This window comes from Bombina bombina, chromosome 3 (assembly GCF_027579735.1).
Source record: "Bombina bombina isolate aBomBom1 chromosome 3, aBomBom1.pri, whole genome shotgun sequence".
Classification (NCBI taxonomy): Eukaryota; Metazoa; Chordata; class Amphibia; order Anura; family Bombinatoridae; genus Bombina; species Bombina bombina.
This window is the reverse complement of record NC_069501.1, coordinates 499,237,176-499,263,356: the sequence shown is the minus strand read 5'-3', so window position 1 is coordinate 499,263,356 and position 26,181 is coordinate 499,237,176. Positions and strand designations below refer to the sequence as shown.

General features: G+C 36.2%; 1 protein-coding gene across 1 annotated transcript in view; it reads left to right on the top strand.

Annotated features, from left to right (window-relative positions):
* The window catches only part of ITPR3 (inositol 1,4,5-trisphosphate receptor type 3), a 579,835-nt gene that overhangs the window by 157,596 nt on the left and 396,058 nt on the right, over positions 1 to 26,181 (top strand). The window contains 6 exon segments of the mRNA XM_053706861.1: positions 7,352 to 7,438; positions 10,242 to 10,400; positions 11,020 to 11,118; positions 11,244 to 11,327; positions 13,354 to 13,500; positions 15,050 to 15,145. Of these exon segments, the coding sequence (XP_053562836.1) occupies positions 7,352 to 7,438; positions 10,242 to 10,400; positions 11,020 to 11,118; positions 11,244 to 11,327; positions 13,354 to 13,500; positions 15,050 to 15,145 (672 nt within the window).

Genomic DNA, 26,181 nt, shown 5'->3' with positions numbered 1-26,181 from the left:
TCGGCATTTAGCGATGTGCGGCGCACATGATCTACTACAGCGGATCATGTCCGCCCGACACTTGATAAATTTACCCCTCTGTCTGAATCATGAAAGAAAAATGTGGAGTTTCCTATCCCATTAAAAATACTCTTTAACAGCTTGCTGCATTGGAATAATAATAGAAATGAAACATAATTGCCCAGCAAAAAATGATACAGTCAATAGTAAAATACTAAAAGAATATTTGATATCCATGAGGCTCAACTAAGGGTTAAATACATTTATGTTTTTTAGGTAATTAGAAAAAAATGGGAAGATTAGATTAGCCTGTTTAGCCATAACTGCTGTCAAAAATATGTGTTCTTATGTAATAAATTGTGTACAAAACAAACAAGTACAGGATTAGACTGTCATGTAAACATATGTAAAATAGTCTGCAAGTGCTTCCCATTGAGATAAATCAAGACTACCTAATTTTATTTATATAAGCCATTGAAAAACCCATCTACATGTCATTGAATGGCAAATCTATGCTAATGTCAGAAATAATAACAGTCAGAGCTCAACAGTTGTAAACCCTGTGTGATTTGGCTGTAACCAAATTGCAAAAACAGCTGGAAATGAGAAATGTGATTTTTGTTAAATTTGAATTATTGTATTGATGCTGAATGGGCAAGGGTCATAAGGAATCAAAACCAAATTTATTTTAGGGGAAATACTCTTGTTATTTTGTTATCTATCTATCTATCTATCTATCTATCTATCTATCTATCTATCTATCTATCTATCTATCTATCTATCTATCTATCTATCTATCTGTATATATACATATATATATATATATATATATATATATATATATATATATATATATATGTGTATGTATATATATATATATATATATATATATATATGTGTGTGTGTGTATATACAGTATATATATATATATATATATATATATATATATATATATATATATATATATATGTGTGTGTGTGTATATACAGTATATATATATATGTGTGTGTGTATATACAGTATATATATATATATATATGTGTGTGTGTATATACAGTATATATATATATATGTGTGTGGGTGTGGGTGTGTGTACAGTATATATATATATATATATATATATATATATATATATATATATATATATATATATATATACATACAGAGTATATATATATATATATATAACCAACATGGCTGATATTTTTAAGGTTCAGGTCAAAGTTGAGAATAAAGATTAAACATAGAAAAAGTTTCAGCATGATAACATCCTTATTTCTGAGTGTGTTGGAATCTAATTATAAACCAATGATCATTTAAATGAGTCCTAGCAGCTTTAGTTCCTAAATTTGCTGTGTGTTTTTTTTTAATGAGCATGGCTGGTATTTTTTTATTTATTTTTTGTCAATTAAAGGTATAAGCAACTCTATCAGAGTCAGTCAACTCGATAAATCCACTGGGAAAACCAGAGGCATAATCATCACAAATATACGGCTGTACCTCTATGATAATGTCATAGGTAGGGACCCAGCATTTGTCAGTGGGTAGTTAGATTATGTTGCAGTACGGAGTAGACTATTGCAGTAGGGAGTGTGATGTACGAAGAGGGGTGAAGCCTTCTTTCTTCATCAACTGGAGCAGAGCTTCATTTAAGACTCCCTACATCAAATGGTAGAAACAAATCTAATTATAGAGGTAAGAGAGAGAGAGAGAGAGGGGTATGTACGTATATATGTGTGTGTGTGTGTGGGGGGGGTATGTACGTATATGTGTGTGTTGGGGGGTATGTACGTATATATGTGTGTGTGTGTTGGGGGGTATGTACGTATATATGTTTGTGTGTGTGGGGGGTATGTACGTATATGTGTGTGTTGGGGGGTATGTACGTATATATGTGTGTGTGTGTGGGGGGGGGTATGTACGTATATATATGTGTGTGTGTGGGGGGTATGTACGTATATGTGTGTGTTGGGGGGTATGTACGTATATATGTGTGTATGTGTGTGGGGGGTTATGTACGTATATGTATTTGTGTGTGGGGGGTATGTACGTATATGTGTGTGTGGGGGGTATGTACGTATATGTGTGTGTGGGGGGTATGTACGTATATGTGTGTGTTGGGGGGTATGTACGTATATATGTGTGTATGTGTGTGGGGGGTTATGTACGTATATGTATTTGTGTGTGGGGGGTATGTACGTATATGTGTTTGTGGGGGGTATGTACGTATATGTGTGTGTGGGGGGTATGTACGTATATGTGTGTGTTGGGGGGTATGTACGTATATATGTGTGTATGTGTGTGGGGGGTTATGTACGTATATGTATTTGTGTGTGGGGGGTATGTACGTATATGTGTGTGTGGGGGGGTCAATACATACATTCAGACTTCTGGCAGGTGTTTCTACTTGTCAGTGCCCACATACCAGTACTTATGTATTTCTACAAGAGAGACAATTACTTTTGCAGCAGCGGACCTTAGTTTTTAGATAAAAAAAATAATATAGCATCTCTTATTTTCATTGAATAGTCATTCACTATTTAGAAGACTCATTCATTGTCAGTAAATATGACTATTATTTAATGCATACATATTATCTGCACCATAAGAAACGTAAAACATAGTTTGCCTTTTTTTTTATTTTGTTCTATTCTCATGTGCAAAAGGGCTGCCTCTTCAATGTTTCAGTAGGTCATAAAGGTTGACAGATCTCCAATTTATTCTTACTGGGTTCTTGTGAAATCTTTTTTTTTTTTATGTATAAAGAGACTTCAAAGTGAAGTATTATTCACATAAACCCAACTGCTGTTTTTTTCATTTCTATGTTTGATTTCTTCCCAGATTTCCTGAATGAATACATCTCTTTTATTGTCTAGTCACACATTAGATGCTTTTTAACATTTTTCAAGAATTTTGCATTGTGGAAAGAACAAACAATTTCTTATTGTACTTCAAGTAGGATAAATATTGATATCTTGTTGCAAAAGTAGATGTTAACAGCGATATCTTTGTGTTTCTCCATTCATTTATAAATGATTGTGGCTTTCTGTGTGTTACCCAGTATAAAAAGTAAAACAAATATTGTTAGTTAACACAACTTTCTGTTTCCCAAATGTATCTCTATTTAACTTTAGAATTCTATTCATCTTATTTTAAAGGGACAGTAAAACCCAACATATTTTTTCATGATTCAGATTGAGAATATAACTCTGCTGCTGATTGGTGGTTGCACATAAATACTTCTTATATTTGGCTTTCCGGTGTGTTCTGCTAGCTCCCAGTAGTGCATTACTGCGCTTTCAATACAGTATACCAAGAGAATGAAGCAAAACATATAAAAGAAGAAAACTGGAACGTGGTTACAAATTGTATGCTCTCTCTGAATCATGAAAAAAAAAGCTGTTTCATGTTCCTTTAATAAAAAATGTAAAATGATTAAAAAGTGAAATTAATTATAGTGTGAGTTATGCTAAAAGTCCCGTCTGTCCTGCATTATGCAGGACACAAAGTAACTGGCTCTTTAATCAGTCATATCCTGCATTTTGATACAGCATGCTGCAAAAGTAATCAGTGATGCAGAGTTTGCCGTATTTATAATATGCTTGTTAATTATAGCCTAATTGCAAGTAAAAAGGGTCAAGTGCAGTAATATGTTGTGAATAAGACTTTAAAACAGTAAAGTACTTCTGCAGTCTTGTTATACTATAGGACGTCAGGCTGCATTACTTTAGCATAGTAAAAGCTCTATCATATCCAAGAATAAAAATAACAAGCTGAACGTCAGTCTCTATATTAAAATCACTTCTTTATTGAAACTTCATTAAAAAAGAAAAGACTCCATAAAGAAAACGTAGGCCCCTTTTACTTGTAGAGACATTAAACAACTTGTAACATTACTGTTGTTTTGCTATAGAATAACATATCCAAGTGTAAACAATTTAAAAACCAACTCGGGCTTGTTACTGGAGACGATACGGCTAGCCAGTCTGCAAATGAAGAGACTGCACATTTAGATCATGCAAGGGAATTGGAAAGTTGTTTAAAAATGGTGTGCTCTATCTGAATCATGAAAGTTAAAACGCCGCTAAACACAGTAGAACTACATAATCAATAAATGCATAATAAAGAGACAACGCAAAAGGACTTAGTTTTCATTTCAAATGAAAAGTAGATATTTTGTTTGCACAAATGTGGTCAGCCAAAATGCATACACGTATGTTCAGTAGGTGCTGGTACCTCAAAAATTGTGCATATAAAAAGATTGTGCATAGGAAGTGAATTGGAAAGTTGTTCAAAATTGTGTTTTCTGAATCATAAAAGTTTAATTTAGAGTTGACTGTCCCTATAAATTTTGACTTTAGTGTCCTCCCATAGTGCACAGGTTGGGTTACTAAATTGGTTATATATTGTTTGCCGCAATTGTTTTTCAATAGCCAGACTCCACCTACCACTTGCTAAGGTGCAAATCTGGGCTTGCTTCTGGAGAAAACAAGACTAGCCATGCTCATTATGTTAGTATTTTACTGCATTGTTTTGCAGTTGTTTTCTGCTGAAACCAATTAGTGAAAAATAGTGTATGTAGCACGGTTGGTCTTGATAAGTCTGCTGTGTGGATTTCTAATTCTCAGATTTAGAAATTTCTCAACTTTCAGAGCTAAATCAAATAAAACAGGAGCAAATTAAATGATGAAAACATAGTGCAAAGTTGTTTTACTACATATAACTAAACATTTTATATTAAAATCTCAAGGTGTATACTGTCTCTTTAATATAAGATAGGTTCCAACCATTTCAGATCTTTATATATATATATATATATATATATATATATATATATATATATATACACATACACACACATCATCTATATCTATGTAAATGAAAATAAATAAATATATATATGTTGCTGGTAAAGTCAGATATTGGGTAATCCTAGGATTACCCGGGTAAAACAGACATTAGCCAAGTAGCTGTGGGTAAAGCCTGATGTAAGATCAGAAGATCATCGAGTCACGCATCAATAAATACGATGCACTGTAATTCCCCCCATCTTTACATTTTTTTTGCCTCCACCTGGGGGGGGGGGGGTTCAAGGGCGGCAAAGCTTAACTTGAAGGTTCACTTGGTGTGGATGCCAATGGATTGATGGGGTGCCTTACATGAACCCCCCAGGCCGGGACAAAAGAAATAGTGTACATGGGGGAATTACAGTACATCAGGCTTTACCCACAGCCGCTTGGGTATTGTCTGTTTTACCCGGGTACTTATATATATATATATATATATATATATATATATATATATATATTTATTCCATATTAATATTTAAATTGTTACAATTCTTCAAAATACTAGCTACACTGTTTTATATGAGTTACTGAATTTCATTTCCCTGCATCAGACTCCGCAACAAGGGACAAGTGGAGCTTTTTTTTTTTTTTTTTTTTTTTTTAACAATGAGCTTTTCAGAGTGTTAACAAAGCAGTTAATGGAATCATACTGTTTATATCAATTTTCATACCAAGGAGGTTTAGTTTTCCTCCAATATTTCCAAAGACTCCAACTGAATAATGAGTCAGGAATAATGTGTTTTCAGCAGCGCAATGATATAAAATCAATAGATACAGCAATACTTGATAAAGGCTTTTGTGGGAAAAATATTTAGGCTGAAAATAGATCTGGTACGACAATACATACTAACTTGTGTTTATACATAATAAATGTTTTCAGTAATGTTTGCTGTGTTCTGCATTCCTTTTTTTTTTATCATATGGTCGATTATTTACTGGATGTATAACCTCTTCTGTTCTAAAATATATTTACATTAATGTCTAATGAGTTCACTAGAAGAGGGGTGCAGAGTATGGTTTCCTTTTAATAAATAAATGTCACATGTAACTCGGCAATACAAAATGCTTTAAAATATAGCTTTCTTGCAGAAAAAATATGCCCTCAGTTAAGCTTAGTGCCTCTCCCTCACTGAAATACTGTGTACAAGTATACATGCACCCTATACCTTTTAAACAAATAGCATCTTGCTTATACATTGTTACTATAGGCCTTACTTGTCTATAAGCTGTTACTATAGACCTTACTTGTCTATAAGCTGTTACTATAGGCCTTACTTGTCTATAGGCTGTTACTAGTATAGGCCTTACTTGTCTATAAGCTATTACTATAGGCCTTACTTGTCTATAGGCTGTTACTAGTATAGGCCTTACTTGTCTATAAGCTGTTACTATAGGCCTTACTTGTTGATAAGCTGTTACTATAGGCCTTACTTGTCTATAGGCTGTTACTATAGGCCTTACTTGTCTATAAGCTTGGTACTATAGGCCTTGTCTATAAGCTGTTACTATAGGCCTTACTTGTCGATAAGCTGTTACTATAGGCCTTAGTTTTTTATAAGCTGTTACTATAGGCCTTACTTTTTTATAAGCTGTTACTATAGTCCTTACTTTTTTATAAGCTGTTACTATAGTCCTTACTTGTCTATAAGCTGTTACTATAGGCCTTACTTGTTTATAAGCTTCTATAGGCTTTACCTGTCTATAGGCTGTTACTATAGGCCTTATTTGTCTATAAGCTTGGTACTATAGGCCTTGTCTATAAGCTGTTACCATAGGCCTTACTTGTCTATAAGCTACTATAGGCCTAACTTGTCGATACGATGTTACTATAGGCTTTACTTGTCTATAAGCTGTTACTATAGGCCTTACTTGTTTATAGGCTGTTACCATGGGCCTTACTTGTCTATAAACCTGTTACTATAGGCCTAACTTGTCGATAAGATGTTACTGTAGGCCTTACTTGTCTATAAGATGTTACTTTAGGCCTTACTTGTCTATAAGCTGTTACTATAGGTCTTACTTGTCTATAAGCTGTTACTATAGGCCTTACTTGTTTAAAGGCTGTTACCATGGGCCTTACTTGTCTATAAACTTGTTACTATAGGCCTTACTTGTCTATAAGCTTGTTACTATAGGCCTTACTTGTCTATAAGCGTGTTGCTATAGGCCCTACTTGTCTGAAAGCTGTTACTATAGGCCTTACTTGCTTATAGGCTGTTACTATTTATACTTCTTCAGGATATATACTGCACCTTCTCATGCCCTCAGCCCTGAAAGAGCGGGGGCCCCCAAAGCACGGGGACCTAGGCGGGTGCCCCTCTCGCCCTGCCCAAAGGACAGGCCTGGCTTACCAATTTACCGTTTACTATGATCGATTGATTTTCATAACTTAGTCTTAAAGTGACTCACACATATAATGCTGAGAAAGAGTATATCTTTTATTTGAGTGCTAACACTGCTAATAAGTTAAAATTAACCTTTTCTTCATCCTTCATCTATAGCATGCAGCTCAACTTGAGCAGAAGCAAAATGAGACCGAGAACAAAAAAGTGCACGGAGAGGTGGTTAAATATGGCAGTGTTATCCAGGTAATAAATACTTCTTATTATTAATATTATTGTTGTTATTATTATTATTAATAACCCATTTGTGGCAGAATAAAGGTGTTCACATCAGAACGAAGATGTAAACACTATTAGTAAAAAATTAAATCACGTGATCCTTGATCGGATCTTGGGGGACTGCCTACGCTGCTAGGCAAGCTCCCCAGGCCGATCCTTGCCTTTGTCAAATTGGGAAGCTGCTGCAGGACGCCTTATAAGGTAGGGCATTCTATGCCGTCCTAATAGCGTTAAAGCCCAGCGCTGTTAGCATGGCATGGAATGTCCTAATGGCGTAAAGGGGTTAATACACATGATAACAAAAATAGATAATATACATACTGGTCTGAAGTGTAGGGTGCACCACTCCTGAAAGATTCTTCCACTAGATCTGTTATGGTATTTTTTAAACAAAGGGTTGGGGAACTGAACCCTTTTTCTCAGCAAATATGAATGTCCTTTATGAAATAATAACCATAATAGTAACTGCACAGACTGGAATGCGTGGTACAGCGCAGTAAAATATGGGTTAAATGTATGGTTTTGCTGAGATATGTGACTGCCAGACCTTAGATTGGTATTTCTCTGGCTTCTCTGTAAAGGTAGCTTTTAATTCTCTGAAATCTGAGGGAGAGCACGATAGATCAAGGGAGGGAATGCAGCAGGGCAAAACGGCTGTAAGTAGGAGTGACCCGAGCTGGTGAGAGAAAAGGAAAGGAGTAGTCTAGGAGAAAATCATAAAGCTGGAATAGCAGAAAAGAACTGTTGTTTCAGGTTTTAATGTTAAATTATTTAAACATATTTCAGGAAGTTATGGAATTCCATTACTAAGAGTGTGGAGCATCTACAATGATTGACAATGAGAGTAAAGTAAGAGGCAGGGTTTATGTGCTAGAGCCCATAGGCAGAAGTTACTTGTGCTTCCCATGAGTTTTTTTACCCAGTTTGTGCCTAGTTACATCACTATTAGCCGGGGAGTAAACTACGTCACTCCCATAAAAGTACAGGTTAAAAAGAGATTATAATACAAGAACCAGTGATACCTCTGTTTGAAATAAAGTCCTAGTTTGCAGCATAGACAACATAAAACAATGTGAACTGGAATGCAAATGGCACATCACTTAAAGGGATATCAAACCCACATTTTTTCTTTCATGATTCAAATAGAGCATTTCATTTTTAACAACGTTACAATTTACTTATATTATCAAATTTGTTTTTTTTTCCTCTTGAAATCCTTTTTTTGAAAAGCATTCCTAGGGAGACTCAGGAGCAGCAATGCACTACTGGGAGCTGGCTGCTGATTGGTAGCTGCACATATATGTCTTGTGTCATTGGCTTACCTGATAGGTTCAGCTAGCTCCTAGTAATAAAATTTAAATGACTATTGTCTCTGTTAACGTTGAAATGGCTGCCAAGCTCCGCCCACTGATGACATCCCGATCTGGGCTGCATCTATGCACTCTGAGTCTCTTGTAACTAGTGAAGCCTTTAATGCAGCCCATATCGTGATGTCATCAGTGGGCAGAGCTTGGCAGCCATTTCAAAGTGACCAGAAACAATAGTCATTTTAAAATAACTTTTTAAATAAACAAACCAACTTACATATTGTCTCTTCTTTTAGAGGGTGATCAATAAAAGAAGGTGCTGCTAAAACTCTTGAAATGACTGTGTCACACTAGCATAAATCTGAAAAAAACAAAGAGAGTGCACTTCTCTCAGTGTAGAGATGTATTCAAATATTAATAAACAAATAATTATTGCAATAAAACAAATACAATAGATAAAATATACGCTCCAAGATACACAGTGCAAATGTTAAATTAAACCTGCATTAGCTATATATGAGGCATGTTCAGAACATATAAGTTAAGGTTTACACGTAACAGCAGCCAATTGAGTATATACACCCTTATTACTTGAATAAACCCTTATTGCACGATGCGGTGCAGGTAAACTTGAATAAGACTAAGAATCCTTTATCGTCGCTCCGGTAATATCAAAACAAGGAATACTGAGTCTTCCGCTACACATATGGTGGTGTCTCGACCATAACAATCCACCCACTGGAAGTGTAGATAAACAAAACAAGCACTTCCCTTATGCCATTTTGTAGCAGTCTGAGGATAGAGGGCAAGTGACCCATATGACCATACGTTTGTATGCAGCCCTTAAAGGGATATTACAGTGCTGGGTACAACTACAGTAGCAGGGTTACTAATCACCATGCTATTGTTTTCCTCCTGTGTTTGCAGCTGTCTTCAAAGGCATTCTCTTATTTAACCCCGTACAATTATCAGTTAGTGAAGCTCTGCATCTGCACACTGGGCATCGCCATCTTGAAGCTTATATTTGTTATGTAACTTTTAAACTGTGCAAAAATGTAACACTTCTCTCTATTATGTGAGCTAAACTGAAGCGAGAGGTACAGATGTAAAAAAGGCTGTAAAATCACAGATCTGTGAAAGTGCACTGCTTCTATCACAGGATGCAACAATATACCGCAAGCTACAAGATGGCGGCGCCCAGTATAAAATGCCTTGCTTTACCAACTGGATTCTGTAATAAGTTAAAATACATAAGAGAACAGCTTTAAAGAGAGCTCTATGTACAGAAGGAAAACAATAGCGTGGTAAGTACTAACCATATTACTGTAGTTGTACCCAGCAGTTATAAAATATTGAACTATGGCCTCCATATTTTAAGAAGCTATCAGTCACTGAAAATATTTTATGTTCCTTTAAGCATTTTATACTATTATGTGTAATCAGTGTCTTGTATTCTCCTACAGTTGCTACACATGAAGAGTAACAAGTATCTGACGGTGAACAAACGACTTCCAGCCCTGCTGGAGAAGAATGCCATGCGAGTGACGCTCGATGTGACAGGCAATGAAGGGTCCTGGCTCTTTATCCAACCATTCTGGAAACTGCGCAGCAATGGAGACAATGTGAGAAGGGGCTTTTGTTGAGAAAGTGACATATGTGGGAGAAAAGAAAGTAGACAAGCTAGACTTATTAATCTTCATTCTCAGATTTTTCACTATGAACTTTGCATAAGTGAACTGCGGCTACGTAGCAGAAACCGCTTCTTTTTCTTCCCCACCACCTCAGAGGTTGATTGACATTCCCTGCTCTAGCGCAATTGGTTGTGCTGCAGCAGGAGGCGGCATTGCACAAGAATCCTCTTGTGCAATGATAAATTTCACCATGCAATACATCGCAAGTGACAATCGGCGGAAGACAGGTTCACTACTCGCTAACCTGTCCACGTGCAGGGATAGTAAATCTAGCCGTCTAAGTGTAATTCCAAAATGAGGTGGGAAGAATGGAAGTGTGAGAGATGAATGGTGTAAAAAAAGAAGTTTGGGGGGAGGGAGTGGTAGGAATGGAAAACAAGGGACAATTGAAGAAGCTGTTGAATAGAGAGATGAAGATATTCGGTGAGATATAGGATGGGGTGGAATATAAAAGAGAAAATGTAAAATTTTATTATATTGTATCCTATAAAGTAGGAATAACTAATTTGATTTCCTTGGCCTGCATTATTTAACCCTCTTCTGTCTGCAGATTGTAGTTGGGGACAAGGTGAACCTTAACCCAGTGAATGCTGGACAACCTCTACATGCCAGTAACTATGAGCTGAGTGATAACCCTGGCTGCAAGGAGGTAAGTGAGTTGGTTATGGGTGGAAAAGATGGGTGAAGACTAATGCTGTGAGCATTTACCGCACTGAATGTAGTGCTCATGGAGAAAGATATTGAATATCTAACAATACTTCTGATACTCTACAGGTAAATTCTCTCAATTCAAATACCAGTTGGAAGATCAACCTATTCATGCAGTACAGAGATTATATGGAGGATGTGCTGAAAGGGGTGAGAGAGTATTTACCACTTATATTTCTTGTTCCAAACATATTTACAGTGTCACCTGCCCTGCTGCTGCCATTTTGTACCTATGTTCATCATTCTACTAGGTAACTGTCATTTCTTTATTGCATTATATTCCCTACCTTTTTGCTATCAGCCAGTATAATGCTTATACCCTGTAATACCATCATTATATTCCATGTCTCTTTCCTCTATTTCCATACATTATTTCTCACATTTCTCACTTATTCCCCCATGTGTTCCCCCTCCCCCAACCTATTCTATGACATTACTTCTGATCTCTTTTGGCATTCAAATATTGAATTCTAAACATAGAATTTGCCTTAACGCTAGCACTAACCTTAACACTAAACCTAGCCCTAACCTTAACTCTAACCATAGCCCTGACCTTAACCCTAACCTTAACTTTAACTCTAAACCTAGACCTGACCTAACCTTAACCCTAACTTTAACTCTAAGCCAAACCTAAACTTAACCTTAACTTTAATTGTAACCATAGCTCTGACCTTAACCCTAACCTTAACTTTAACTCTAAGCCTAGACCTAACCTTAACCCTGACTTTAGCTTTAATTCTAAACCTTAAAGGGACATGAAACCCAATTTTTTTCTTTCATGATTCAGATAGAGAATACAATTTTAAACAACTTTCCAATTTACTTCTTTTATTTAATTTGCTTCCTTCTCTTGTTATCCTTTGCTGAAAGGTTTATCTAGGCAAGCTCATGAGCAGCAGATAACCTATGTATTGATTGTGATTGGCTCACCCATGAGTTCAGTTAGAAACCATTAGTGCATTGCTGCTCCTTCAACAAATGATACCAAAAGAATGAAACAAATTATATAATAGAAGTAAATTTGAAAGTTGTTTAAAATTGTATCCTCTCACTGAATCATGAAAGAAAAATTTGGGTTTCATGTTCCTTTAACTCTAACCTTAACTTTAACTCAGTCTAACCCTAACCTTAACTTTAACTCTGTCTAACCCAAACCTTAATTCTAGTCCTAAACGTAACCCTAATACTATCTCTTACCTTTAATATTAACCCTAGACCTAACTGTAACCCTAACATTAACCTTAACTCCTATCCTTTTCCTTGTATTACCATAACCTTGATCCTAATCATACAAAATGTATATATCACACAAATGATATAAACAAGGGCACCAACAATATAGAAAATACAATATGCCTACAAAAGCATTATTTATATCCCACTGTCCAATCCCATGTGAGTATATCAAACCAATGTTAACTTCAAATGTTCGGGTAGCTCTTCTCAAATATCAGGCCATCCACCATAAAAATCCTATAAAATAATTCAAAGAAGGCCAACCTGCAAGGCCTTGCACTTTATTGTGCTTCAACAAATGTGAGTCGCTCTCCTGTTACTCTTTCTAAGCTTTCTCCTAATCCTAACCACCGCACTAATCTGTAACTATCACCATGTTGACAAACTCACGTCATTGAAACTGTTGATGGCATCATTTTTGTAGTGGAAGAGCTTGTTGAAGTAAAAATCTCCACATTCATCTACAAGCTTGTTTCCCACTACCAGTAAATGTACTTATGTTCCTTTATCTTTTTTTTTGTATGCATCTGGCTTGTCACACTGCTTTTTTGAATATCCATATTAAAGGACCATGAAACCCAAACGTTTTCTTTCATGATTTAGGTGGGACATACAATTTTAAACAATTTTCCAATTTACTTCTATTATCAAATTTGCTTAATTCTCTTGGTATCATTTGTAGAAGGAGCAGCAATGCACTACTGGTTTCTGTTTGAACACATGGGTGAGCCAATGACAATCTGTATATATATGCAGCCACCAATCAGCAGCTAGCTTCTTTGCTGCTCCTGAACTTTCCTAGATAAACCTTTTAGCAAAGGCTAACAAGAGAAGGAAGCAAATTAAATAATAGAAGTAAATTGGAAAGTTGTTTAAAATTGTAAGCTATGTCTAATTATGACTTTACTGTCCCTTTAAGTTTTCCATTCTCTCTCTCTAGGGTGATGTGGTTCGTCTTTTCCATGCTGAGCAAGAAAAGTTCTTGACATGTGATGAGTATAAATCTCGTCTCCACGTCTTTCTGCGCACCACTCTACGACAGTCAGCTACCTCCGCTACAAGCTCCAATGCTCTGTGGGAAGTGGAGGTAAGAGCATCTAAAGTATATTAAACTGAATATACAGTACCAATTATAAAGAAGTTCCCTATAAAAGTGTAGAATCACAACCAGATGTTATTTTTTGGCAATGTAGGCAACTACCGATGATGTCTTCTCGCTGATAACACATTTTTTGACAGATCAAGTAATAATATTTTGCAATCTTTTTCTGCCTAGTACAGTCAATCAGAATCAGTATTAGCAAAACAGAATGAGAAGCAGTCTGCCAGGAACGAACAGCAGCATCAATAGCTTGTTCTATGGCCCGGTTGCCACCTGGTAGTAGCTTCTTTCTGCCCAATTGTGCTTTTCACAGAGGAAAACCTCCCTGTAGTATATCAGTCTGATGCTTAGAGGGATATGGCTGCACCTCACTGACGAGGCCCAAAGGAGGCCGAAACGATCGTCTGGGGTTGTCATGTTCCTTGTTCAGAGGAGAATTGCCTGGTATTTCGGGGCTGGACTGACCATGTCGGCGGGATCAGACTGATATACTACAGGGAAGTTTTCCTCTGTGAAAAGCACAATTGGGCAGAAAGAAGCTACTACCAGGTGGCAACCGGGCCATAGAACAAGCTATTGATGCTGCTGTTTGTTCCTGGCAGGCTGCTTCTCATTCTGTTTTGCAGAATCAGTATTAAGTATTATAAATTACAATATAAATACAAGTAATATGTATATAATTATGGACAACAGTGACTGGACTTGTTAGCGGTAACATTTCTGAAATGAAATAATGCCAAATTACCCTGTGTGGTCATTTTTATAAATATGCAAGTGAACGAGTTAGAAGCAATAATATTCAGTTCTAAGTCATCACTTTTGTTGACTTGCATTTCGTTTCCCCATTTTCACATAGAGACAGTAAAGTCAAAATTAATATTTTATGATTCAAAAAGAGCATGTGATTTTAAACAACTTTCCAATTTGCTTTTATTATCAATTTTGCTTAGTTCTCTTAGTATCCTTTGTTAAGGATTACTCCTAGGTAAGTTTAGGAGCATGCACGTGTTTGCAACAATATTTATAGCAATGTTATACTTAGTTGGAAACTTTGCTACCATAGAGTGTCTGTTGCTTTTTGTGGCAGTAGTGTATGTAACTATGTATAACAGTGCTATAAACAATGTTGCAAACACTGCTGCCAAATGGCTAAAGACATGTGCACGCTCCTGAGCTCACCTAGGAATATTTTTTTATCCAAGGATACAAGTGAAATAAGCAAAATTGATTATATAAGTAAATTGGAAAGTGGTTTAAAATTCTATGCTTTATCCAATCCATTTAAGTTTGTTTGACTTTACTGTCCCTTTAAATACAAGTTGCTGTCTCTCAACATTGTGACAATGCTACAACGTCAACATTGAGACTGCAATGTTAGTGCTGGATACTCTGCAGTAACAGGTAGCTAAATTCTATAGAGGTGATAAAGATGTACATCATCCCACTAATAATATTTAACTTATTATTTTAAAAATGGTGTGGTTGGGGAAAAGGATTCTGGGAAATCTGTATTGACTGTACCATTTCTCTATAGGTTGTTCATCATGACCCTTGCAGAGGGGGTGCAGGGCACTGGAACAGCCTTTACCGATTTAAACACCTTGCCACAGGGAATTATCTAGCTGCAGAGGTAAGTGCAGTGACAATACGTTATGCACAGTGACCATTTGTGCGTATGTGATGGGACATGACATGAACAGAGTGCTGGACAGAAGATCAGTGACAGAGCTGTAAAAAAAAAAGCTGTGGAAGAAGTGCAGCAGTGTGAACAGAAGAGACAGTAGTAGATCATAAGAGAGGCGTGTGCTTCACCCTCCTGCACGTTAATGGGTGATTTCCTGGTGTCTTTTCCAATTAGCCCTGAGTCACTCTTGATTCAAGAATTCTGGGATAAAGGCCAATGTTTTAAGACAGGGTGGTGAGGGAGGAAAGCGAGAGGCAGAAACAAAAGATGAGGGACATGGATTAGAGGGAGGCAAGCAGCACCGGTTACTTTCCTGATCCTGTTCATACAAGCAGGCACTGATACATGTCTCAGAGAGACATATAGTCTGCTCCCTCTCTCATCCCCTAAGGATGACACACTGAGAAAAGTGTTAATTATACTCTATTCTTCTATAGAGCGTAAGCACCAAAGCATCCAGTTGATATGAATACATTTAAAGGGACACTGAACCAAATTTTTTTTATTCATGATTCAGAGAGAGCAGGCAATTTTAAGCAACTTTATAATGTACTCCTATTATCATTTTTCTTCGTTCTCTTGCTATCTTTATTTGAAAAAGGTTTTTTTTGGTTCAGGCTCTGGACAGCACTTTTTTTATTGGTGGATGAATTTATCCACCAATCAGCAAGGACAACCCAGGTTGTTCACCAAAAATAGGCCAGTATCTAAACTTGCATTCTTGCATTTCAAATAAAGATACCAAGAGAAGGAAGAAAATTTGCTAATAGGAGTAAATTAGAAAGTTGCCTAAAATGTCATGCTCTATCTGAATCACGAATGAAAAAAATTGGGTTCAGTGTCTCTTTAAAATGAAAATTGGTGAGCCTTTTCCGACTGTTAAGGCCTCTGCACTATAAGAGAATTGAAGCTATTAAAAGGGATAGGAAAGTCAAATTTAAACTTGCAGATAGAGCATGCAATTTTAAGACACTTTTAAATTCACTTCTATTTAAAAATGAAGGTTGTTCTTTTGGTATCCATTGTTGAAAAATAATATGTACATATATTACACTAGTGGGAGCTAGCTGGTGATCGGTGCCTGAACACATTTGTCTCTTGTGATTGGCTGTCTAGATGTGTCCAGCTAACTCTCAGCAGTGCAATGTTGTTCCTTCAGCAAAGGATATCAAAGGAATGAAGCACATTTTATAGTAGAAGTAAATTGATTAAAATTGTATGTTGTATGTGAATCCTGAAAGAAAGAAAAATGGGTTCCATGTCCATTTAAGCAGGAAATTCAAACAAATTTTCCAAAATGCTTTTTGCATGTTACCGCTGTAGCTGTTTGAGTTAATTAAACATGTTGTGCGCTATTGTATGGAGATTATTCATTATGTTTTATACATTGTAGTGAATCAAGATAATATTTATTGTCTGAATCCTGGGCCTCTCAGGAGAGAGTTTTTATACATTGTAGATATTTCTTACAAGTCAAAGCACAGTGCGGTTCTTTTTTTTTATTTTTATAACTTATCTGAGTTTTCTGAATTTCAACTGCATAAGCAAACATATGTATTTATTTAAAGAAAGCTTACTATTCTAGCAATTCTGAGTTATACTTAAAATTGACATATTTCCCCATATATAGCAAGATGTAAGTGGACCAAGGGAAAATAGATTTGTTCTCCAGGCATGGGTGTCATTTATAAAAAAAAAAATCTGCTAATTTTTCATCTTTAGACAACTGGTATTCTGTTAAAAAGTGACCACTAATAAACAATGATATGTTTATTTGTGCCTTCCTCAGATGTTTATCACAAAATGTTACACTGCACAACTAAAAGGAAGTTTGTCAAAAGACCAGTGAGCAATTGCCTTCAAGTGTAAATGGCTGTGAAACCTAAAAATATATATTTTGTGATTTAAGATAGAGCATATAATTGTAAACAACTTTTCAAGTGACTTCTTTTATCTCATTTGCTTCATTCTCTTGGTATCCTTTGTTGAAAAGCATATGTGGGTAGGCTCAGGAGTGGGGAGCTAGCTGCTGATTGGTGACTGCATATATATATACCTCTTATCATTGGCTTACAGTTGTTCTCTTCTAGCTCCCAGTAGTGCATTGCTGCTCCTTCAATAAAGGATACCAATGAAGCAACATTGATAATAGAAATAAATTGGAAAGTTGTTTAAAATTGTATGTTCTTGATGGGTTCATCCATGTGTATGCTGCTGCTGATTGGCTGATATTCTGTACTTTTCTGTAGGCAGTTGAAATTTGTGGGCTATCAGGAAAAAAATAGTGCAAAAGTAAATAAATACATTTTTCAATTAACCCTTTCGTGACAGGGTTAAAGTGCCTACATCGGAACAACTGTTCCGATGTAGACAAATTGAAACTACGCGATCGTGCATACGATCGCGAGATTTCAATTATTGGATCGCATCTGGGGGGCGTCCCTACAATCCTAGGAACGCCCTCCAGACCGCGATTAAATCCCTGAAGCACAGAAGGCTTCAGGACAGCCGTTAGTTATGACGTTCCATTCCGTCATAACGGCTTTAAAGCCCAGTCTAATTATGACGGAATGGAACGGCATAACGGCTTTAAAAGGTTAATAAAATGAAGTGGCAACCAATTTTTTTTTTTAAAAAATATTTTGGATTGTGAAATGAAATATACCACTAGGAATATATATATATATATATATATATATATATATATATATATATGTATATATATATACTGTGTATGTATATATATATATATATATATATATATATAAAAATAATTTTTTTTATTATTTTTTTTTTCATAAAAAGATGGCACTCAATTTGAGAAGACACCGGTACTTATTTTACTCTGCTTTTTTTTTTTTTTTTTTTGCCTCAACATTGTCTACCCATCCTGAAAAGGTCTGAATTCTTAAAAACGCTACATGCAAGTCAGAACACAATGCTTTCTCACACTGTCACAAAAAGTTGCCTGCAGGCAGATCATAGCTATGCCTTTTGTTGCATCTGAAATCATTATATAAAACAGCCACACAAGAAACTAGGCTTTAGATTTATTAAAAAAATAAGATTTTACTTCATGCACAAAAGGTCAGTGAATCCTGTGTTATCCTATCACTTTGATTTACTAAGCAGTGCATTATTTTATACCCCTTGCTAAATCAGTCACAGAGGACAATATATATTTCAGTGTTATATTATCATGTAGTAAAATATCGCCGTGTGACAAAGCTAAACCAAAATCCTCCGGGAAGTGAAGAAATAAACTCAAAGCCTGTAATCTAAAATCAAGTTGTACATAAATATCAACCTCATGCAAGTCATTAAAATATACTCTTCTTTTTTGATAACATTTAAAGCTGAAGTGTGCTTTTTATAATTACTTTAAAGAAATTAAAAATAAAACTATTAATTAAACAAAGTAATAAAAAATAAAAGCAAACCAGAGCATTTTAATGTTCACTTATTATATATTTTGTTTCACTTTTTCTCTGAAAATTATGATTTCACTACAGACCGAAGGGTGATGCAGCTGAATAAGTCAATCAGCAGCTGCAGTTGCATGAACCAGAATGTGGCTCATGTACAAAACTTAATTATGTGCTTAAAGGGACAGTTCACTCAAAAATTTTCTCCCCTTTAAATTATTCCCAATGATCCTTTTAACCTGCTAGAGTGTATTAATTTGGTTACAAGTAGCTCCTTTACTCCTATTTCAGCATTTGGAATAGCTGATTTAGCCTGTGGTATCGCCACCTATACTGAACAAATTAATACTGGAGTATAGGCTATTGAATAGCCTAAGTATACACAGCCAGCAGAAGAGATTACACTCTCAGTGGGATGCAGGATAGTTAAGTAATAAAATGATAATTTTCCATTGTTCTCTCTCTGTATTGAGCTTTGGTGTTCCAGCCAAATAAAAGATAAGGAAGCAAGTCTGTTTACACAAACTTAGAACATAATGAGATCTGATATCACCTTTAAGTTCAACCCATTGTAATAGGCTGTGGTTTCAAAGCACAAAATCAGCTACTTCATATACACAAATAAGGATGAAAATGCAATTTCTCAAATATTTTATACTCTGCAGTTGGTATAACAAGTCATTTAAAATACATTAATGGAAAAATAATTTTACAGTGTACTGTCCCTTTAACCCCATTTGGTTAAACACAAGAGCATTACAGTGTTGCCAGTTCTACAATTACAAGCTCTAACAAAAGGCTTTTCAAGTGGTGTCTCGGCCATGTTTTCCTGGACACTTATGAGTTATACATACTGCAGGGTGTGCAGGGAGGAACATGAATAGTGCTGTTCAGTATAACTATTTGTGTGCTGTCTAGGGTGGCAACCCTAGGTGTGTCCCAGTCCTGCAAAACAATACTTAGCTTACTAACAAAATAATAGTTCAAAATAGTTTTTTTCTTTTTTCCCTGATGTTCATTTGCAGTGCTGTGAATTATTTATAATGTTTAAATAAAATAAGACTATAATGTCCCTTTAGGTTTGCTGCAGGTTACCTGGGCCCTGCTATTTGCTACACATGTAGGAGCTCATATACATCTAGGGCACGATCACAGATGTTGAGTAATTTTCAGCGCAACTGCTGAAACACACATCGCCCGTATGTTCACCTCACATATCGGGTGAATTACATAACACGCCGCCATATGATATACTGGCGTAAGTAGGCCAAACTAGCGAGGTTCAGAAATATGCACAACTACACATTTCTGGGGTCGCCGGTAATTTACGCCAGTATATTGCATGCGTAAGTTAAAAATAAAGAGTAGTTTTTTTTATGTTGAATTCACACGTATAGATCGAAACCGAAAGAAATTAATAAACCAACATGCAAACCGACTGCAAGGGAAACATGGTGGGTAATCAGGTGTTTTAAGGCTGCAGGTGAGAGGTTGTGTTGTTTGTGATTGTGCTGTATGTGCGGCTCAAATGTATGTGAGTGCGCATGCGTTAGGTGTTTGTTAAGCCTTCTAGGGACTTCCACTGCTTTTTTATTGTGTGCAAGGGTTGCTGTACCTGCATAGGTCTGGAGAGCTGAAAATAGAGTAAAATATATCCATTCTGCGCGTGTAAGTCCACGCGCTGCCTTTGTGATATCGACTGCCGATGCCAGTTCTTTGTTAGTCTATTGGAGTAAAAAATGCGCACGCCATAAAAACTCTACGAGCGTAACTTGTCTGCTACGCCGGGTTTGTGATCACGCGATTTGAGAAAAAAATGGCGACTCTGTTTTTTGCGCTCATCGCCAAGTATGTGATCGAGGCCCTAGTATCTGATTTGCCATAGTTAAGAAGACCAGATAAAATACACACAACCAGACATTATACACATAAGTTGTTTTGAGGTAGTGTTTCTCAACTCCAGTCCTTAAGTACAGTGAGGGAAATTATTTGATCCCTTGCTGATTTTTTACGTTTGCCCACTGACAAAGAAATGGTCAGTCTATAATTTTAATCGTAGGCTTATTTGAAAAGTGAGAGCCGGAATAACAACAACAAAATCTAGAAAAACACATTTCAAAAAGTTATAAATTGATTTGCATTTTAATGAGTGAAATAAGTATTTGATCCTATATCAGTCAGCAAGATTTCTGGCTCCCAGGTGTCTTTTATACAGGTAACAAGCTGAGATTAGGAGCACTCTCTTAAAGGGACACTTAACACCTGCTTAAGATTTTCTGAACTAACTGTTGCTGAGGAATCAAAATAAACTAATACACTGTTCTCAATGCTGTATGTTCATCTTACTATAAAACTCTTCATGAAGACTCATATTTTCTATGCTTATCCTCAGCTTGTGTTTTCCTATGCAGGGTGCCATCTTGTAACTCACGTTCATTTCAGGCACTGCAGTCACATGACGTGTGCACGGCAGCTTCTCTCATTGATGTTATAGAAGGCAGTCAAATTGTCAATGCTAATTCACTGTAATGCAAAGCGTACATTACAGTGTATGAGGACAAAGATCTATTTTATATTTGTAATACAGTAATTGCATCTTCTTTTATCAAGCATATTTTAAACGTTTTATGTACTGAACATACCCACAGTCTGTGTGTTTCACTGTTCACTAAGGGCTAGATTTATTAACACTTAGGCGTACACAGGCGCATATACGCGCCCCTGTACACCTCAGCTCACCTGTGGCGGGGCGAAATTACCCGCAGGTATTCACCATTGCACACGAGCGCAATTTTGCGCTCGCGTGCAATCCCGCCCCTGCCCGCGCACAGCCAATCACACGCGGGCAGGAGCTGTCAATCTCCTCGGTCGGACTCGACCGAAGAGATTGAATTTCGCCACAATAGAGGTGGCGTAGATGTTAGGGAAGCAGCGGTTCTTGAGAGAACTTGCAGCCGTAGAGGCTTAATAAATCGAGCCCTAAGTTCAGTTTCAATCGCCTGATGTTCAGAGGCAGAGGGGAGGGGGGAGGAGGGAGGGGGAGAGTCTAGAAGCCGGTTTTTTAACTCCCTGTTATTCAGTTCTCTGCAATATCTGAGGAGAATTTTCTCTCTGTGTGTTCCAGGAATTTACTTTTGTTTTCATAATCATATTATTTTAATTATCAAACAGCACCACACTTTTTATATAGCATGGGTATGTTCAGTACATAAAACATTTAAAATATGCTTGATAAAAGAAGATGCAATTACTGTATTACAAATATAAAATAGATCTTTGTCCTCATACACTGTAATGTACGCTTTGCATTACAGTGAATTAGCATTGACAATTTGACTGCCTTCTATAACATCAGTGAGAGAAGCTGCCGTGCACACGTCATGTGACTGCAGTGCCTGAAATGAACGTGCGTTACAAGATGGCACCCTGCATAGGACAACACAAGCTGAGGATAAGCATAGAAAATATGAGGAGTCTTCATGAAGAGTTTTATAGTAAAATGAGCATACAGCATTGAGAAAAGTGTATTAGTTTATTTTGATACCTCAAAAAAAGTTTAGAAAATTTTCAGCAGGTGTTAAGTGTCCCTTTAAAGGGAGTGCTCCTAATCTCAGCTTCTTACCTGTATAAAAACACCTGTCCACAGAAGCAATCAATCAGATTCCAAACTCTCCACCATGGCCAAGACCAAAGAGCTGTCCAAGGATGTCAGGGACAAGATTGTAGACCTACACAAGGCTGGAATGGGCTACAAGACCATCACCAAGCAGCTTGGTGAGAAGGTGACAACAGTTGGTGCGATTATTCGCAAATGGAAGAAACGCAGAATAACTCCCTCGGTCTGGGGCTCCATGCAAGATCTCACCTCGTGGAGTTTCAATGATCATGAGAACGGTGAGTAATCAGCCCAGAACTACACAGGAGGATCTTGTCAATGATCTCAAGGCAGCTGGGACCATAGTCATCAAGAAAACAATTGGTAACACACTACGCTGTGAAGGTATGAAATCCTGCAGCGCCCACAAGGTCCTCCTGCTCAAGAAAGCACATGAAGTTTGCCAATGAACATCTGAATGATTCAGAGGACAACTGGGTGAAAGTGTTGTGGTCAGATGAGACCAAATTCAAGCTCTTTGGCATCAACTTAACTTGCCATTTTTGGAAGAGGAGGAATGCTGCCTATGACCCCAAAAACACCACCCCCACAGTCAAACATGGAGGTGGAAACATTATGCTTTGGGGGTGTTTTTCTGCTAAGGGGACAGGACAACTTCACTGCATCAAAGGAACGATGGATGGGCCATGTACCATCAAATCTTGGGTTAGAACCTCTTTCCTGCCAACAAGGTTTTTGCCACCAAGTACTAAGTCATGTTTTGCAAAGGGGTCAAATACTTATTTCACTCATTAAAATGCAAATCAATTTATAACTTTTTTGAAATGCGTTTATCTGGATTTTTTATTATTATTCTGTCTCTCACTGTTAAAATAAACCTATCATTAAAATTATAGACTGATCATTTCTTTGTCAGTAGGCAACATACAAAAATTTGGGTTTAGTGTCCCTTTAACTGTTCAGAATTACTGTGTAGTAGCAAGAAATCTAGCAATGCCTGTGCCGGTGCTTTGCTGAGACATCTGATGATGGTTTTTCTTCTGCATGCTGTTATCGGAATTAACTTGAGTAGCGTGCGCTACATATCACTTTGGTAGCTAGTGTACGCTTAATGAGATAAGAAAGTCAATTAAATTAAACTTGCATGAATTAGATAGATAATGTAATTTTTAGATACTTGTGAATTTGCTTCTATCAAATGTACTTATTCTGTTGGTATCCTTAGCTGAAAAAAAGGATATGTACATATTCTTCACTACCAGCAGCTAGAAAGTGATTGGTGGCTACACACATTTTGTCTCTTGTCATTTGCTCACCAGATGTGTTCACCTAGCTCCCAGTAGTACATGACTTCTCTGACGCTTATTTTAACTATGTGTTTAATTCCTATTCAGGCAATAGTGCAATTGTAATAAAATGCTCTAACAAACTAGATCATTTTCTTTTCTTAATTTAATATCTTTTTAAAGTTTATTGGTGCAGTTGTATAATTACGCTCCATGCAAAGAAATCAACTTCAGATTTCCAAATGTGACTATTTAAGACTCCTGCCAACAGATACGAAACTAGATATTGGGAAGCTGTTCTCACATCCATGGCATTAGCAATTTTGGGAATAGTGAAGTAATTACTAATTGTTACTATAAAAGTTGGTATCACAAAATTAAAATAATAGATTTTTAACTAATTAAAGGGACAGTCTACAGTTAGTCATCTCAAAGTCTTACCTTAGATTATGCTGCAAATGGCCTCCTGTGCTCTTTCTATATCATGCAGCAGGAACAGTAAAAAAGTTATTTTAAAATGAATAGTGTTTTTGGCCACATTGAAATGGCTGCCAAGCTCAGCCCACTGAAGACATCACGATCTGGACTGCATCTAGGCACTCTGCTGAATAACATTGACAGTCTGTTGAATCGAACGAGTGAGCCTTTTGTGATTGGATGCCATATGCAGCCCAGATCATGATGTCATCAGTGGGCTGAGCTTGGCAGCCATTTCAAAGTGGCCAGAAATAATATTCATTTTAAAATAACTTTTTTACCATTCCTGCTGCATGATATAGAAAAGATGCAGGAGGCTATTTGCAGCTTATACTAAGTTAAGACTTTAAGATGATGTAGACTGTCCCATTAACCTAAAGTTTAATTTACAATTTAAACAATTGTTTAATTACTTGTCAATCTTTTAGATTGTACTGAGTATTTACTAGGTATAGGTAGGGGAGAGCTAATGGGGAGATTATGGAACCTAGGGGGCGGTGACTAGAAAACATTTAGGAACCACTGAATCGATAAGGTGCTTTGATTCTGAAAGAGTTACTTGTTATAAAATCAGAACAGCAGATTTTCAGTGGACAGATTTCCATTCGGTAAACATCTGGAAACGTTTCAAAAGATAGGTGCTCAGGTACAGTAAATACTAAAGTCAACAATTAGGGAACAGAAAAGAATATTCTGGAACAACAACAATTTTACTCAACACATTGTTCTTTCTTGTAAGATAAATTGATCCCTCTACTGGTAGATGGCATAGATGAGCTCATAAGACAAAGATCTTGTTCTCACCAATATGAAATAATAACTAATAAAAACTTTATGATCTGATGAGTCATTATTCTGACAATAAAAAGATATTCTGCCTCAAAGGAGTTATTAGGGAATAAGAAGAACGAGTTTAGTCAGAATACCCTATATGAACTACTGGAAAAAAGGAGTGTGGCAGCAATAAAGTGGTTATAAAATTACTATCCGAGAAATTAAAAGTTCATCAAACTAGAAAAGAAATAGGATTTATATTTTATTTTAGTAAGCAAAGCCTCTGTTGAGGAAAATCCCAACATTCTAAGCGAAAAAATGTGATGCCAGACGCCAGCGTTACGTAATTGTGCAGCGCTATACACATAAATCTAATTATAATAATAATCTATCCTTTCATTAGACATTCACCAAGAAAACTAATTTAATATTTAATTGTACTTAATTGATATTAATAAAGAAACAAAAACTAATTTAAAAAGGCATTTAAGTGCTAAAGGACAATTTTCTAAAGCAATAAAGTATTGTATTATTGTTCTATTACTTGCATGTAACTATTGGGTTGATTTCAATCGTTCCAAAATTCACTTTCGAGATGAAAAAAAATATTTTAAAAAATCAAGGCCCTTTTTTTATTTTTATTTTTAATTAAAATGATCATGTTCTTCCTTAGTCAAAAAGAAACAAGTTTGCTAACTCTCATAAGATTCGAGCTCCATTTTCCATAACTGCACGGTTAACAGCTAATAATGGCTGTTAACCAATGGAAGCTGAAAAGGGGTTAATTGGGTTAATGAAGTCCATGAGTATGTTTTGCAGTTGGATAGAGTGGTGGTTCTGAAAAGTGTTAAACAATCTGAATTCCATTTGTATATGGGAATGGTGGGTAAACTGGGCATGCTTGCTCAATGATTTTTAATGAAACATTTTTAAATATTATAAAATTCTAATGGTATTTGAAGAGTTCTCATACTGCTTATCATGAAACCACAAGGTGACAAGGTTTAAAATATTGATAACAATTCCAAATCTTACTGTACAGAATGAGATTTGTCTTTGAAGAATATTTATAACTGTAAGAATACAGCAACACAAGGTTTTAAATATTTTAACTGCCATTTATTCAATTCTGTTTACTGTAAAAACCTGTGCAATCTTATTTTGGTTGCCAATAAACTAAAGATAGAACGGCAAACGGTTAAATACTAATCACGAATACCCAGTTGCAGATAGAAATCCTGTCTAAAAAAAATAAATTACAATTATGAAAATGCGAGAATGAAATAAAATTTGAAAGAACAGGATTGCTAAACACCATTTCTAAATTTTTCGGTCGTGATTTTCGTTTTCTTGCATTACTTGCAGATCTCATTAGCTGTTCATGATTAAAGGCCTATTAAATAT